Source organism: Ctenocephalides felis, unplaced genomic scaffold (genome assembly GCF_003426905.1).
Source record: "Ctenocephalides felis isolate EL2017-DRISC unplaced genomic scaffold, ASM342690v1 CF-g0.4_SCAFFOLD_01604, whole genome shotgun sequence".
Lineage (NCBI taxonomy): Eukaryota > Metazoa > Arthropoda > Insecta > Siphonaptera > Pulicidae > Ctenocephalides > Ctenocephalides felis.
This window is the reverse complement of record NW_020537758.1, coordinates 205,135-221,987: the sequence shown is the minus strand read 5'-3', so window position 1 is coordinate 221,987 and position 16,853 is coordinate 205,135. Positions and strand designations below refer to the sequence as shown.

At 30.3% G+C, this 16,853-nt stretch overlaps 6 protein-coding genes and 1 non-coding gene across 9 annotated transcripts; 5 read left to right on the top strand and 2 right to left on the bottom strand.

The window, feature by feature from the left end:
* Positions 1-3,913: 3,913 nt before the first annotated feature.
* LOC113373147 lies at positions 3,914-4,952 on the top strand. Of its 2 annotated transcripts, none has more exons than XM_026613460.1 (3): positions 3,914-4,145; positions 4,286-4,464; positions 4,526-4,952. In XM_026613460.1, the coding sequence occupies exons 1-3, from the start codon at positions 4,009-4,011 to the stop codon at positions 4,936-4,938; spliced, it is 729 nt and encodes a 242-aa protein (XP_026469245.1). In that variant the 5' UTR covers positions 3,914-4,008; the 3' UTR covers positions 4,939-4,952. The 2 variants fall into 2 exon arrangements, with proteins under 2 accessions (XP_026469245.1, XP_026469246.1); XM_026613461.1 differs by having other exon boundaries at positions 3,916-4,206.
* A 174-nt stretch (positions 4,953-5,126) lies between these two features.
* Positions 5,127-6,127, bottom strand: LOC113374012. 2 transcript variants are annotated; one of them, XM_026614266.1, is made up of 5 exons: positions 5,995-6,127; positions 5,800-5,940; positions 5,601-5,711; positions 5,378-5,513; positions 5,127-5,308 (listed from the first exon to the last, which is right to left on the bottom strand). In XM_026614266.1, the coding sequence occupies exons 1-5, from the start codon at positions 6,014-6,016 to the stop codon at positions 5,143-5,145; spliced, it is 576 nt and encodes a 191-aa protein (XP_026470051.1). In that variant the 5' UTR covers positions 6,017-6,127; the 3' UTR covers positions 5,127-5,142. The 2 variants fall into 2 exon arrangements, with proteins under 2 accessions (XP_026470051.1, XP_026470052.1); XM_026614267.1 differs by lacking the exon at positions 5,601-5,711.
* A 501-nt stretch (positions 6,128-6,628) lies between these two features.
* LOC113372405 (run domain Beclin-1-interacting and cysteine-rich domain-containing protein) lies at positions 6,629-10,282 on the top strand. The gene is made up of 10 exons (XM_026612727.1): positions 6,629-6,921; positions 6,987-8,342; positions 8,402-8,543; positions 8,612-8,724; positions 8,794-8,978; positions 9,035-9,262; positions 9,326-9,508; positions 9,575-9,757; positions 9,822-9,975; positions 10,045-10,282. The coding sequence occupies exons 1-10, from the start codon at positions 6,721-6,723 to the stop codon at positions 10,228-10,230; spliced, it is 2,931 nt and encodes a 976-aa protein (XP_026468512.1). The 5' UTR covers positions 6,629-6,720; the 3' UTR covers positions 10,231-10,282.
* Positions 10,283-10,578: 296 nt separating this feature from the next.
* On the top strand, positions 10,579-14,096 carry LOC113372483 (endoplasmic reticulum-Golgi intermediate compartment protein 3-like). The gene is made up of 7 exons (XM_026612818.1): positions 10,579-10,751; positions 10,914-11,072; positions 11,141-11,286; positions 11,353-11,583; positions 11,914-12,103; positions 13,590-13,791; positions 13,876-14,096. The coding sequence occupies exons 1-7, from the start codon at positions 10,664-10,666 to the stop codon at positions 14,009-14,011; spliced, it is 1,152 nt and encodes a 383-aa protein (XP_026468603.1). The 5' UTR covers positions 10,579-10,663; the 3' UTR covers positions 14,012-14,096.
* On the bottom strand, positions 12,121-12,787 carry LOC113372484 (reactive oxygen species modulator 1-like). The gene is made up of 2 exons (XM_026612819.1): positions 12,539-12,787; positions 12,121-12,327 (listed from the first exon to the last, which is right to left on the bottom strand). Exons 1-2 carry the CDS (start codon positions 12,667-12,669, stop codon positions 12,219-12,221), a joined length of 240 nt encoding a protein of 79 aa, XP_026468604.1. The 5' UTR covers positions 12,670-12,787; the 3' UTR covers positions 12,121-12,218.
* Trnap-ugg lies at positions 13,093-13,164 on the top strand. The gene has a single exon. It is a non-coding gene; the product is annotated as a tRNA-Pro (tRNA).
* Positions 14,097-14,683: 587 nt separating the features above from the next.
* On the top strand, positions 14,684-16,328 carry LOC113372262 (40S ribosomal protein S2). The gene is made up of 4 exons (XM_026612588.1): positions 14,684-14,764; positions 15,070-15,604; positions 15,780-15,930; positions 16,118-16,328. Exons 2-4 carry the CDS (start codon positions 15,071-15,073, stop codon positions 16,282-16,284), a joined length of 852 nt encoding a protein of 283 aa, XP_026468373.1. The 5' UTR covers positions 14,684-14,764; position 15,070; the 3' UTR covers positions 16,285-16,328.
* The last annotated feature ends 525 nt before the right edge of the window (positions 16,329-16,853 follow it).

The following is a 16,853-nucleotide window of genomic DNA, read 5'->3' as shown; positions in this document are numbered from 1 at the left end:
AAGAGTCATATTTGTAAAAAAAATCTTATATCTATTTAAAAAAAAAAATCAAAATTAAGTATAACCGACAACCATATTGAGCCTAGAAAAGTGTGAATTTTAACTATTTTTAATTCTAGAGTAAATTATTGTTACATATATCTGTTTTTTTTTTAAATATAGTTTTTAATCAAGCTTTCTGCTTGTTGAGGTATGATTATTGTGTATTTAGTCTACTGGTGATTTGAGTCAAATTTGGAACCGAAACGTTTGGATGTCTCATTCATTTTTTTATTAACTAATGGATGCCTGTTAAAAAAAACTTTTCTGTTTAATACTATGTATAAATCTTTTAACATCTGAAATATTTCAGCTGGTGAAAGGCATATAATTATAAACAAAAATGTCTTCTTAAAAGAAGCTTCAATAATAGAAACAGAATGAATTGTTTCTGAAAAAAAAATTCAATTGGCTTCCATCCGTTTCAAGACCCAATTTGACTCTTCTTCAGTGAGATAATTAAATTATATATATATTACATGAATAATATGTTTATTTTTTTAATTATTAATCCAATAAATAGAAAACAATCAGTTATTTGCAGGCGACATTTCAGAACTAGATACTTTCTATCATCAGATTTTTCTGCCAACAATATTTTTTTTATGAAATAACAATATTGATGATAATGGTTATAGAATAATAAAAAACTTATGAAAGTGGTAATACATTAGAAATTGAAAATCAAAAATATATAGATGTTAAAAGATAAAGAAAATAGATAAATCTTCTTGGTAAATAATTATTACTTACCAATTTTTACTAATTTTTTTCATACTATTCAAGAAAATGTACATAATCCACTATTTCATAAGTTTTTTAAAATTATAACCGACAACCACGTTGAGCCGAGAAATGTGTGAATTGTGACTATTTTTAAAATTCTGTATTTATCATAACTATTGTGAATTAGGGCGATTTGTGGTAGAAGAGTGAAAATTTAAGTCTGTATATGTTTTTTGAATTCTAATTAAAAAATAAAATAAAATTCATTGGTCCTAAAAATAAAATATTAGACGTTAGTCGATTCTCAGTCAAACTGAATGTGATTATAAAATTTCATACAAATCGGTCAGGCTGCTTTGGAAGGAAAGGAAGAGTATTGCGACATTTTCGAATTTCCTTGCTCCCAAGGGCTCCAATGGTTCCAAATTGATAAAAAAAACTGTTCTCTGAATGTTTCAGCTCTTAATATTAACTTTTAGATAGTGCAAAATTCGAGCAAACTTCGTATGGAAATAGCATGGGAAAAATTTTGAAAATTAAAAAATTCGTGTCATTTTTATTGAAAATTCGACGCTCTGCGAAATTTTTGAAATTTTTTTTATGCTATTTCCATACAAAACTTTGATTGAATTTCGCTCTATCTAAACGGTAATATTAAGAGCTAAAACTTTCAGAGAATTGTTTTTTATCAATTTGGAACCATTTGAACCCACGGGACAAGGAAATTTGAAAATGTCCATATTAAGGACCACCCTAATATATATTATATTATATATTAGGGTGGTCCTTAATGTGGATGTTTTTAAATGCTTTCTAATTGGTTAAAAAAAATCTGAAAGTTTTAGCTCTTAATATTAACTTTAGGGTAGTCCGCTCTCCAACCAAAGTTTATTGGTTGTTCTTTCTAATATTTTAAAATATTTATTTTATAAAATATATAAATTTTTTGTTGTGATTTTTTTACTTATGATCAAATTTTAATCATGTTATTTTTATAAGAAACTTTGGTTGAAGTGCAGACTATCTTAAAGTTAATATTAAGAGCTAAAACTTTGAGAGATTTTTTTATCATTTTGGAAGCATTTGGGGAACATTAAACTGAAAATATCCTTATTACGGACTACCCTAATATATATATATATATATATATATATATATATATACATATTTGTGTGTGTATTTATATGTGCATACGAATTATTACAACAATTTGAGTCACTCTACTTTTATTATTAGTAACACCAACTCACTTTGACATAAATTTGAAATCGTAACACTTTTCAGAAACGAAAATTGCGATCATTTCATCCGAAAAAATTGTCTTCACCAGATTTTGCACAGCAACAAAAAAAAGATTGCACTTGTTTTTAATAAAACTATGTCATTGCAATGAATGCACACTTATCTATTTATTAACACACCACTAATAGTTATCCAATCACGAAAATAGTATTTGATATTTTTTTATTGTTTCATCTTGTTTGTGTTGAAATGTTATTTAGCACAGATGCCATTGCTCTTGTTCCAAGACATCGGTTTGCCTATGTGTCTTGTTGGAATACGAGAGATATTCTTCCGAGAGTTATTTCGGCTTGGCGGGGGGGCCCGAGAACAGGTTTCTTACCTGTCTCCTGTCTGCCTGTCTCATGATCAGAGCCACGAGAGGTGAGAGAGGCTCTATTGTGGATGAGGAGAGGCGAGAGGCCGACCGCGGGGGGACAATTACTAGAGAGGCGCTCTTAAGGAATAGATGGTACGATCCTCAGATAAGTGAGATAATCGCATTATGGGGATTTTACGCAAGAATTTTACAATAGGGTTCAAGTGGCTAGAATAATTGGCCAAAAATTGAAATGGATTGGAAAACAAATTGGGAATTTGCGGTTGCAGGGCCGTATTTGAATGATTCGACGTACTGTATTCTTAAATGCAACACTTTATAAAATATTTAATTTGATTTATAAAATCTGAACATTTATTCATATAACTAAAATTATTTTATTACAAGACTTTATAGTATAACTTAGAACTAGGCTTCTATTTATACAAAGACGTCTCCTTTGGCGCAAATTTTTAATTTGTTTATTAATCTAATTTAATTTTTAATTAAAAAAAAAAACATATGGTTTCAACACATTATATTTTATGTATTTATATATATATATATATATATATATATATTATATATATATATATATATAAAATTTATTAATATTCAACCTATTTTTTTATTCCAGATGTGTGTACTTCAGAAATAACAAGATCACAAGATATATTGAATAACCCAATGCAATTCTAATAAGAAACCTGTCTTTTTGAATATTAAAAATTGAAAAAAGGAAAACATCTAATTTGAGAGGAAATAGTCCAAAATCAGATGCATAAACTTATAATGAACATGTAGTTTCAGTTTCATAGAAATAATTAGTGTTTTTTGAAACAAAGGTACATAAATGGTAATTATCTTTTAATTATATATCTTAAAAGTCTGAATAAAGTATATAGTATAAATGACAATATATTTGCTGTAAAACTACTTTATTAAATTATTTTAATCTTTACAAATTAACTTCAGTAATAGCATAAGATAAAAATCCATTGCAGCAATAATTGTACATATCTTATGTTTTTACTTGTGTTAGCATAAGAAGAAGCACTACTTATCTACTACTTCTATACTTTGTATCAAATTGAAACTTAGAATAACATTACAAAGTAAGGAGTGGAATACTAATTTAAAAGTGCAATATTTCAAATGAGAATTATAATTATATTCAATGGAAATCTTGCACTTTGCAACATAAAATCCTTATTTTGTAATGTGATTGTAAGTTCCATGAATTTTATCCTTTGTAAGATGCGGCATATAGTGGCATATAGTTCGTTACATTATGATTTGAAAAAGGCGCCTTTTTTCTTAGCAACTCAGATTGGACAGATAATCGTATCGCGTGAAGGTACCACCATAGATAAACAAGTATGGGTACCACCATGTTTATTCTTTTTTTACTAGTGGTATTTCTAAATATAGAATCGTGAAGTTGGTCGTGCGCTTCATTTTGCCAAACAATAATTTCAGTGGGAAATTTGAAAATGAATTGTTATTATCTTTTATAAATTCGTATACGACAAAATTATCCGCGATATATTAACCTGTAATTATAAAATCAAAAGGCAGCTTTAATTATTATATTAACAATGCATTGTTTGCTTTAATTATTTGAAATTAGTACATAAAAGCGTATGTCAAAATGCAAAATGTCAGATATCATGTATGCCGAACTTGTAACGTTGCACAATATTTTGTTTACGATAATATTTTCCGTATATACTTTAATAATATGCCATATCGTAAAAAATATGAGTTGGAAGCGATCAAGGTATAAATGATCAAATTACAAGGAGTGAAAAGTACACAGTAAAAAGCTTAAAAATAAACGAGTGTGTGACAGATTTTAATTTAATGATTTTAAAATTATTCCCGTCATATTACAAACCAATTTTGGTAATTTTTTTACAGGAGAATGTCGACAAAAAGTTCTGACATAAAGACTAGTTATTCTGCGGCTCTTCTAAATGTGGCAGTAGCCGGTTCTTCACTTTGGGCTCTGAGAATAGTCGATCCAGAAGAGTTGTATTTTGCACTGACAGCTTTTGGAATTGTATTGGCTAATTCTTTATGTGGAATTTTTAGATATGGTGAGCTATTTTATAACATATATTTTGTTAAATGATACATTGTCATGATAATTTAATTCAGGTCATCCGGAGTTTATGGATAACTTTAAAAAAGTTCATGCAGCATCTGTGTTTGTAATGGACACATTTCCTGTTCCATTAATTGTAACAGAGCTGTACTTGCAAGAAGGTTTTAGGCCAGAGCTATGTTATTTGCATTTATTAAGTGCTTTTATACCAACAATAGCTTATACAGTAGGAATGGAGGACGATGATGACAAAATACAAGATCTGGTTATTGTTGGTAATCTGGCATCGTTGACTCATTTATCATATATAACTGATAACCATTGGGGTACAGCACTTGGTGTTTCATGTATATTGAATTATTTTGGATGTTGTGTTTTCAGCGGAAGATCTGTACCTTATCTGCAAATGTATTACATTGGATACTGCTTTTTTAACTATTTTGCAATAAGAGCCCTTTTTGAATAAGTGTGATTTTTGAAATTCTCTAAGACTCGTAATATCTATTTTCTACCTATAGCTTTAAAAGTGTGTGTAATTTTTGTGCAAATTTGTTTTGGTTTGATATAATATCACATGTTAAACAATTTTTTATAATACAATATTATGTTATTTATTTATAAAATACTTTTAAGTACAAAAACGTGTTTGTTATAATTTGTTTTTTTCCTATTAACTGCATAAAGATAAACATTTCACACTCAAATAATTGAAGGCAACTAATCCAAGTAAAAAAATTTGTCTGTCCTCATTTGGGCCAAAAATAAGCTCAAACATTTTAAAATTAATTGCTGAAAATGCTCCTAAATATGCTGGAAGTATTTCATCAGAAAAATATCTGCAAGATAAAAATGCAAAAAATTATGTATGTTTAAATTATGGATTACACTTTTAGTTAATCACTTACGCCATGTAACACATAGATAAAGCATTGAAAGCTAGAAAACAATCATTCATCAATTTATTTTGAGGCTCCCGGCAAGCGTACACAATTAAAGGGGCTGCGCCACAGGCCAACTGGTGCCAATACATATCCTTATATCCTGTAAAGTCGGACAATTGAGTCAATGAATATTTCATTTAGGCAAAATCTACAAAAACTGCATGAACAAAACAAGTTATTAGTTTACCTAATGCATGCATATGGAATAATTCACTTGCAACAATTGGAACACTACAATGCCTAATAAAGAAGTCCGTTCTAGGTGATATTAATTCTTTTAAGCTTGATTCTTCATGAACTAAATATTATATTGATTATATATATTTATAACAATTCAATTCCAATTTTGTAAATATGTTTTTTATCTATTGAATGATATATTTTACCATAATTATAAATTCCAACCATTGCATGCAAAGCCATTATTTTCAAAGTAAAAGCGTACAATTTATATTTAGAATCTAGATTGTCCATTGCCCACACTGATGATATGCCCAATGCACAATTCATTAGGAAACTGGTAGTACCTGGAATTTGATTGTTATCTGAATGTTAGTTTTACATTTAGAGTTGTTAAGTACCTTCTGGAATATGATCCGACATTGTGGAAGAATTGTGTAGTTTTATAACTGTATATCAAGGGTAAGAAATCCTGTTTGTTTATATTTTTGTATATGCTTAATTTTTTTAATTTTGGAGTTTTGTATATATTGAGAATTTTGCATTACATTTTTCATTTTTTGTTTTTGCGTTTGGAGTTTATATCTGTCTAAATTTTACAAAAATATAGCATTAATGGATTCCTTTGACAATATTTTTGCAGAATAATCAAAATTCTAATTGAGTCATTACTTATAAAGCAAATAATTAATCGGTTTTTGATTTTCAAGAAATGTATTTTGATCATAAATTTTTGAAACTAATAATAATTCATAAATAATTATATACACAGTGAGAAAAACAGTTGTCATCACTGCTGTGTTAAACCATTATGCTAAAAAGTTATGTTTTAATGTTAATTTCATTAAAAAAAAAAATCTTAATCTTGCAATCTAGTAGGAATATTTGCGGCAGTTAATTTGACCCTTGCACAATGTTCCTAATGCAGTGCGAAGTTTGCTGCATATATCTTCAGAACTGTGTACTTCAAAATCAAAATATTTTAAGTTACAGATGTCACTTTGACATTTGCAAGAAGTCTCTTTCTCTCGCTGAGTGAAATTCTTTTATTTACGATAAATAATGTTTGTTTATGATAAATATAATAATAATGTCTTATCGACAATTCTATTGCCGCTCTCTTGACGATGAATCACTCAAGTAACGAATATGGCTCTGACAGACTTCTTGCAGAATACAGACATTTGTTATTGAATTTAAAAACAACTGCAGAAGCTCTGTTTCTTTCACAAGCTTGCAATGTCTGGAATGTTTATGGTGGTTTAAACAGACTGCACGATGTTATTGAGAATATATTCCAACATGGGACTAAAGTTTATAAACCCGATGTATGAAGTGATCATAAATGTCCAAGTATTGCAGTACAACATAATCCATTGCTTGTATTTTCTAGGGCACTCCTGATTCATGGTTATTCATAGAAGGCTTGAACTGGATAAATCCTTCTTTAGCTTCAAATGATACAGAAATCAATTCAACAATTCCTTATTCCAGAATTAAAAATGACAAAGCATTGATTTGGATTTATAACAATTTAGAGAATCACACACTTTCACAGAAATTATGTTGGCTAATATCAGATAAAGAACATTTAGCATCCTGTTTTGAGAAAACTGCTTATCTTTGCCAAGAGAGCTATTCAGAAGCCACATTAATATGTCTGAGGGCTATCGAACAAAACCAGCCCTCCATAATAACAGATATAGATCCCTATTTGTTTTTAGATCGAGCAAATGTGAAGCAGTTACACAAGTTGCATCGCAGGTGTTCCAGTTACCCAGAATATGCAAACCATTTGAGGTTGGAAGTCAAGAAAGAGACAATTGTAGAAGATTTGGAGCCCAAAATGGGGGTAAATGAGGAACTTTATAGTAATGCAGTAGTCAGGGAACAGAATAGAGAAAAAACTATTAAACAACACAAAAAAAATCTTGATTTTGACATAAAGTCTTGGTCAAATTTTCCCATTGATAACTATCATGATGAGTTTGTTAAAAAACATAAAAGTAACTCTCTCAATGGAGATGAATCAGCTTCTACACATGTTCCTGAAAATAATATAGCGTTATTACATTGCGAAGACATTAAAATATATACTCACAATAATATTAATGATATGAATAGCAATGATGTGGATGAAACTGCTATTGAACCAGATTTAAGTACTCCCACAGATGTTATATTTTTGGAATCGGATTCAAACACCTTTGTAGAGGACAAAAGCAATAGTAGTTGCATGAGTTTGGATATGTGGCACCAACAAAACTTAATTCAATCTATGTCTGAACCCAATTTCACTAGGGCTCCTCAATTATCAAGTTCTGATGTATTTGAACAAAGGTCTGATTCATCTTCCGTCAACACAACTCAACCTGTTGATTTAAAAAGAAAATTCTCATTTTTTTCCTGGGATACCAGTTCTACAAACACACACAGCTTACCAAAGAGCGCATCTAAATTATCACAGCTTTCTAATTCAGCACCAGGATTTTTATTCACTCCAATGTCTGGAGAAGTTATAAAAGATAAAGGTAAAATGATGACATTTATTGAAGATGGGGGCTCCAGTATTCCACCTATGGCAAGTGGATTCTTTCCAAAACCTCAGCCTGGTGAGAGTTTGCTAAGTTTTTTAAGGTCTTCAAAAAATATCCGAACAAATGCTGAATTAGATAGAGAAAATGCTCATTTTAGTTTCTCAGAGGCGATGATTGCAGCTGTTGAACAATTGAAGTATAACAGATTTCAGGTATTAATAAGAGTATAATTGATTAATGTTTCAATATTATATTTGCTTTAATAATGTAGAAACATTATGAGGAGGTTATTGAGAGTGATGAAGAAATAAATGATTTAAAACAAAGGATAAGAATACGCAGAAGACAGAGGGAGCATGAGAAAGCTAAGAAAACCTGGGACTCGCCTTCAATGAGTGATGCTAAAACAGATGGTAGATATTACATTTCTGATATTTCATGAAATATGAATAAAAAGTTAATCAAAATGTATTTTTTGCAGCCATAAACGGAAGCGCCAGTCCAATGTTTGCTTCTGACAGTTGGGAATCTGATGTTTCTAATAGTTTAGATTTAGATGTTGAGACTTGTCCAAAGAAAATAAATGATTTTGAGGTGACCTGACTTTCATTGCTATCATTGCTTTATTCTTATTATTATTTATGTCCTAATTGTAAATTTTAGAATATTTCTGCATCTTTGGAATCTCTTTATAGCACATCTGAAATATTCGATGGCATGTTAAATCGTAAGACTTTAGGAATTAATTCAAAAAAAGATGAGAATTTGCTGTCTGCAGAATGTGTAGCATTAAGCTTGATTAGTAGATTTAATGAAGAACAACTTCCTAAAGCGTCTGATCTTATATGGTAAGTTTCAATAAGTAATATTTTGGCTTTAATATTTTAAGCGGTTCATATTTTAGGTTAGTGTCAGAGGAAGATGTCCCACAAAGTCTGCTCCCTCTTCCTGACAATTGGTCTATGAGCCCCAGTGACAAAGATTCTAGTTTTAACATCAGCAATGATAGTTTTATTTGTGGAAATACAAATTTGAATAAGAGTGCCTTAGGTGGTGCCACACCTTTGAGGGGCACTGAGGATTGGGCTCCGCCTAGAGCCCAAGTTATTTTCACACCTCATCCGAAACCTCAGTAAGTAAAATGATTATATTATTTCTTTTCAAATTAATTAGATATTATTTTCTATTTTTCTAGATGTAAAAAGCTTCTAGCAAAACAAAATTATAGATGTGCAGGGTGCTCAATGCATGTAGCTCCTCGTTATGGACACAAATTTAGATATTGTGAATATTTAGGTAAATTATTTTGTACAGGCTGCCATAGCGAAAGATTAGCTACAATACCAGGACGAGTTTTATCTAAGTGGGATTTTAAAAGGTACATATTGTAGAAATGTAATTCATTATTATAAATATATGTTTATTAATGTGCACATAATTTTAGATATCAAGTATCTAATTTTTCTTATCGTTTACTGGAACGTATGTGGAATGATCCTTTATTTAGAGTTGATTTACTGGCTCCAGGATTGTATACAAAGAGCAAAGCTCTATTTAGATGTAAAATGGCTCGCATAAAATTATCAGCTGCTAAAGAATTCATCATTACTTGCAGATTTGCACCTGAGTAAGACTTTACTCGCAAATTTAACTTAACAATGTTTTAAAATTCACTTTTCATTTGTTTTCAGTCTGCATAAACAAATAATAAACGAACAATCTCACATTTACAATGAAACTGATGTGTGGTCAATGAATGATTTTATTCAAGTGAAAAATGGTGACTTGTTAATACGTTTAAATGAGCTTGTTAAAAATAGTGATATACATGTAACTCAATGTGAGGTCAGTATAATTATAAAACAATAACAATTGTTTTGTCATAATATTTATCTAAATAATATCTTATTATAGTTGTGTACTGCACGAGGCTTTGTTTGTGAATTTTGTTGCAAGGAAACTATTTTTCCTTGGCAGAGTAATGTAACTAGATGTGAGATTTGCGGTTCTTGCTATCACTCAGTTTGCTGGAATAAAATAATGACTTGTTCAAAATGTATACGAATTGGTAAACGTAAAGCTGATAAGGCAGCTCCTTGAATAAATCTACCAAGTCTAATAATATATAACAATAATAATATATTGTTTATCACGGTGCAATATTAATAATATTTGAATATAGAAAATAATAATATTTGAAACTTATGTGTATGGGTTATGTATGTGTATAATAACAAAGATTGATATTAATATAATTTTTTTGTATAGAAAGTTTATGAAATATTTTAATATATATTGAAATGTATAAATGTGTTTGTTTTGTTCTAAAACCCTGTATTTAATAAGGATTCGAAAGAAAATGGTTGCAGTCGTCGATGCCCCCGAAACTCCATTTTGAATTGATCTGTCACTTTTCAGCATTGTTAACGCTAATAAATGTCAGTTCGGCAAATCAAGTCTATAACCTCAATTGTATGTCCAAATGTAGATAAATAAATATTGTTGTTTATAATTTGAATTAATCACTGTTATAATGAAAATATTAGATAAATTGCGTCAACTTGACGCTTATCCAAAAACTTTAGAAGATTTCAGTATTAAGACACCTGGTGGTGCTGCAGGTTTGTTTGAAAAATACATTTATATGACACATCTGAAAATTTGAAACTGTTAACTTAATTTAAAAATCAAACTAAATGACTACAAGAATATCTATTTCTAAATTATGAATATATAATATTGATGTATTACAGTTAATATAATATTGTTTAAATTTGTTTCAGTGACCATCGTTAGCTTTATTATTATTGCACTCCTATTTTTATCTGAATTGCATACCTATTTATCACAAAACATATCGGAAGAACTATTTGTTGACACCACTCGGGGTCCTAAACTGAAAATTAATCTGGATATTGTGGTACCTCAGATTCACTGTGATTGTAAGTACATAATAATAATTGTCATATTAAAAAATAATTTATTAATTTATGTATTTGTTTGTCTTTAGATTTGTCATTAGATGCTATGGATACCTCCGGAGAGCAACATTTGCACATAGATCATAATATTTATAAAAGACGATTAAATTTAGAAGGAGAGCCCATTGAAGACCCTAAAAAAGAGGACATCATGACAACAACTAAAAAAACAACAGTACTAGCAAATTAATCATATTAACCCACAAGCAAATTCAAATATTAATGACAAATTTATTATCAGGCAGCAAATAAAACTGTGGAAGTATTGTGTGGAAGCTGCTATGGTGCAGCACTAAATGAATCTCAATGTTGTAACACTTGTGAAGATGTTAAAGAAGCCTACAGGATTAGAAAATGGAAAATAGGTGATTTGAATAGTATTGAGCAATGTAAAAATGAACGAGTCGCTGACAAACTAAGGGATGTTTTCAAAGAAGGATGTCAAATTTATGGTCATATGGAAGTTAACAGGGTAAGATAGAAGTAGAGATATGAGGTAATAGAAAACCAAGAAGTTTTATAAATTTATTATTTATTGACGTTTTGCAACTATGTGCATTCCTTGTTGTTTTCATTATTTTAAGACAAGATGTCTGAAGATGGAATGTACATACATATTTCCATTCCATTGACATTAAATCAAAAATTCTTTAAAAAACTTTTTGGTTTTTTGTTATTATTGGTTTCCTTATTCATTATCACATTATTTATCACCTGCTAAATAATGTCATCAAATGAAATACGTCAATTATAGGAACAAATATTATAACTATTGCTTAACCGTACTGTTTCCTTTACCCAGGTAGGAGGAAGTTTCCACATAGCCCCAGGACAGAGTTTTGCTATAAACCATGTTCATGTTCATGATGTACAACCATTCTCATCATCATCTTTCAATACATCACACCATATACGTCATCTGTCGTTTGGAACAAAAATAGACAGTGGAAAAACAAATCCTTTGGACGGCACCAAAGTTATAGCCACAGAAGGTAAGTGAAATATGTAATTAATAACTAATAACTTCTTATTTATTTATGATAAAATGTACATATTTATATAATATCTGTGAGAACTACGAAATATTTAGTCTTGTGTTGTAATGTTTTAACATCGAATGCCGGTTCCAATAGCCATGAATGTACCAAATGTGCCACCACCTTGGAGCATCACTTTTCCTACATTATTTACAAGTTCACGTCCTCTCATTCCATACCTAGAAGAATAAAAGAACTGTAAGCTAACTTTAAGGATTACACTGAAACAGTATTTTTGTTATTCAAAGTTTTTATGTTGCCCAGTATTATAAACCATTAACAGTGCGCACGCTTTTGTATCGTCTGTGTTAATTATCAGTTATTTCATGCAAATTAGTAAAATTCAAAGTAAGAAAGTGTAGGTTAGTATAACCTCAAAATAATTATTACCTCAATGCGGAAAATCCTCCGAATAGAGCCCCACTGGCCATACCGACACAAAAACCTATCGTGAAACCCATTTTCATTTTATCAAAGCAACTAGGGCCCTGCTGGTACATTCCGGAGGACGGGACAGGCATTTTGAACGTTTCAAAATTTTATAACAATATGACTTAATAATAATTACGAGTTAATAATGTTAACTGATTATTGTTAATGATGCGTCTGTTTTTTTATACTAACTAATTTAAGTCGTAAAATAACAAGTTGGATTGAATTTTTTTTATATATCACGTCACAAATTTATCTGTCTTTCTTCTCTAATGTATCGCCATGTTTGTTTTTGTCTTATGTCTTGTGTACTGGACATGTATTATTTTAGACGCATATTTTTTTTTTTTTTGTATGTTTCTTTATTTTAAAATTAGCATAATTGGTCTCTTTTTATTCAATTATTTATCATTTATTTTATTACAAAAATATTCTAATAGCTGTCGAAATGTTTAAGAATGTAGTAAATGTCGTGTAAAGACATATTGAAATAAGTGAGAAATATCGACAGCGGCTCAATGGTCTAGGGGTATGATTCTCGCTTTGGGTGCGAGAGGTCCCGGGTTCAAATCCCGGTTGAGCCCTATATTTTTTTCTTATAAAATTTGATATTTATTTTTATTATCTACATACATTTATAATGCTGATATTGCCGATTAATTAAACAACACATAGTGTTATTTGTATTTTCTTATATAAGTAATTTGTGCAGAAATGGATGACGCTTATTTGGCATTATTTATTTATTCATCAGCAAGCCGTAATAATAATCAATAATAAAGATATAATTTTAAGCTCTATTAGTAATTAAAGTTGAATTAAATTATAAATTTTACATTTTAATATACATAGTAGTTGTTTCTTAAATAAAGAGAACTAAAAGAAAAACATTCAATCATTAAATATAAAGTTTGTCATAGATTTATTCATGATAAATTCTACTCAATCTTCAGTCAGCAACTTGTCTTAATGCAAAATGCCACTCACAACTATTTATTTTTATTTTTAGACGCAACAATGTTTCAATATTACATAAAGATAGTTCCCACCTTATATGTTAAAAAAGATGGTTCCACATTGCACACGAATCAATTTTCTGTCACAAGACATCAGAAAATAGTTTCAGTCATGAGCGGAGAATCAGGGATGCCCGGTGCATTTTTCAGCTACGAACTCTCACCACTCATGGTTAAATACACCGAGAAAGAACGGTGAGATAATTGAATTATTTATTACCATCATAAAGTCAATTATATATTTTAATTACAATAATTTTTGTTCAATAATTGTTTTAGTTCTTTCGGACATTTTGCGACAAGTGTCTGTGCAATAATCGGCGGAGTTTTCACAGTTGCTGGCTTGATCGATTCTATACTGTATCATAGTGTACGAGCCATTCAAAAGAAAATTGAATTGGGAAAGTTTAGTTAAATTAATGCGAATCCGAATAGTAGATAAATGTAAATACTTTTATACATATATGGATGGATATAGTTGATATAAAGAATTTAAGATACAGAGAATGTAGTCTTTCAGACAATTTAGATGAATTTCAGATAATTGGCAACATTATTTGATAATTTAATAATTGTAGAGAAATTACAACATTATTAAGCAATTTCAAATATCGATTTGAGATACTATGAATTATAATGTTTGATAAAATTGAAGAAAATTTCAACTTGCTATGGTTAACAGTATGTTTGATGCCTGATTGTTTGCAGTTTCAGAATTTGTTAAGTCCACTTAATTACTATTCAAATTCATTTGTGTTATCTGGAATTTCTAATATATAACTGTTAATATAAATTTAAATTTGTTATAATATATGGATATAACATTATACATAGTATTGTATTTACGTTTTATAACACTAAAGTAGGAGTATGTAAATAACTAATGTCAATTGTTGTTAACTGTTTATTATAAAAATTCATATAACTAAATTATTGGCTTGATTTAATTATTTAAGTCAAATTTATAAAAACAACTTGATACGCAGCGTTTAATGAACGGATAAACGGATTAGTGTTGCCAGACGCCAACAAATGTGGGGTAAGCGTAGGACATTTTATACTTTTATTTGCATCTGGCAATATTTTTCTTACTCCGGTCGGCTCGTCATTTCCTCTGTCATTCGAGCTCTTCGTGTTCTTCAAGTCACTTCAGCTCAACAATTAGCATGTGAGTATTATTTGTTTGTTATCTAATTTTATCCTTGTTCTTTCAAATCATCGGTAGTTTAAATGATAAGTGATGCATTTTAAAGAAGTGTTTTAGTCTAATGTTTATCATAGATGTGCTGCAAAATCAAACAATGATGAGAATTATCTACAAACATTCGCGGTTTCCACCGGACAGTGTTTGTACACTGTGTGATGGCTTGAATGTCGTCTGAAATTGATTTTGCAATTAGTTTCTTTGCTAATATTATTTTAAGTAAGTTAGTGTTTGACCTAACCTAATATGTGCACCATTTGATTTTTTAGAATGGCGGACGCAGCTCCAGCCGGTCGTGGTGGATTCCGTGGCGGTTTCGGTGGACGTGGTGGCGGTGGCGGTGGTGACCGTGGGGGCCGTGGTGGACCACGTGGTCGGGGCCGTGGACGCGGTCGCGGCCGTGGTCGTGGCAAGGACGATTCATCCAAAGAATGGATTCCAGTCACAAAGCTAGGACGTTTAGTACGCGAAGGAAAAATCCGCACTCTCGAAGAAATCTACTTGTTCTCTCTCCCCATTAAAGAGTTCGAAATCATCGATTTCTTCATTGGATCTTCATTGAAGGATGAAGTCCTCAAGATCATGCCTGTACAGAAGCAGACTAGAGCTGGTCAAAGAACTAGATTCAAGGCTTTTGTTGCCATTGGTGACAGCAATGGGCACATTGGTCTTGGCGTCAAGTGCAGTAAAGAAGTAGCCACTGCCATTCGTGGGGCTATCATCTTGGCTAAATTGAGTGTTGTACCTGTCAGACGTGGTTACTGGGGTAACAAGATTGGTAAACCCCACACAGTACCTTGCAAGGTAAATATTACACCTCCGTACATGTATTGCATTACAGTATGATGAAAACATAATTTCTAATTCATTCGTGGTTTCCACTGAAGTTTTTGTGATGGTTGGAACGTCTGACTAAATCATAACAAACCATACAACTTTATACTGTATGACATAAATTAATAATTGCTTCAATTTTTAGGTTACTGGTAAATGTGGTTCAGTTGCTGTACGTTTAATCCCAGCACCCAGAGGTACTGGCATTGTATCAGCTCCTGTACCCAAGAAGCTTCTGCAGATGGCTGGTATTGAAGATTGCTATACCAGCGCTAGAGGTTCCACTGGAACTTTAGGTACATATACACCAATATATTTGTTACAATTTAAATTTAATGATGAAAACCTATTTTATACATTCGCGGTTTCCACCGGATGTCTTTTATGCCAGATGACGGTTGAGTGTTGTCTGAATTTTATATATATGTATATATAGATAAAACATTTACTTTTTATCATACTAAAGCCCAATATCTTTTTTAGGTAATTTTGCAAAGGCTACTTATGCAGCCATTGCTAAGACTTACTCCTACTTGACACCTGATTTATGGAAGGAAATGCCATTGACAAAGACTCCATATCAAGAATTTGCTGACTTCTTAGCGAAGACTGTTCACAAGCCAGGAATGAGAACCATTGACATGAATTAATTTGATTGCTGGTACATCTATTCAAAATAAAACTTTGAAAAAAATACTTCTGGATTTTATTATGAGCTAATTATTATTTCAGGTTCAGTTTTTTTATTCTAATTTCATGTTAGATAAATAACTGTTTTCACTTTTCAAGAGCTCTTAGTTAAAATTGTTTAAATATATATTAAATATATAAAAATACAACCTTTTTCTTAGTGTGCAAAATTCATAAATTATGTGTAGCATTTGGCATTTTAAATTGTTTTTAATACATTGTTGATGTATATGTATAATCTGTTTGTAATTTTATCTGTTCTATAACAAAGTTCTTAGGGAATCCAACTGGAGCAAAAATATTGTAGAAAAATGTTGTATATCCTCATCAACCCATTTCAGATACTGAAATCAATGAAACACTAGACAATGAGATTCCAAAGATTAATCGAGGACATTGTGCTAGATTTTTTCTGAATTAGCACTTTATGGTTTCGATTTGCAGATATTAGAATATCATGTTATTTTTCAGTATTATAATTCATTTAAATTTATTATTGTTATTTATTTGTGATACTACTAATATTTAC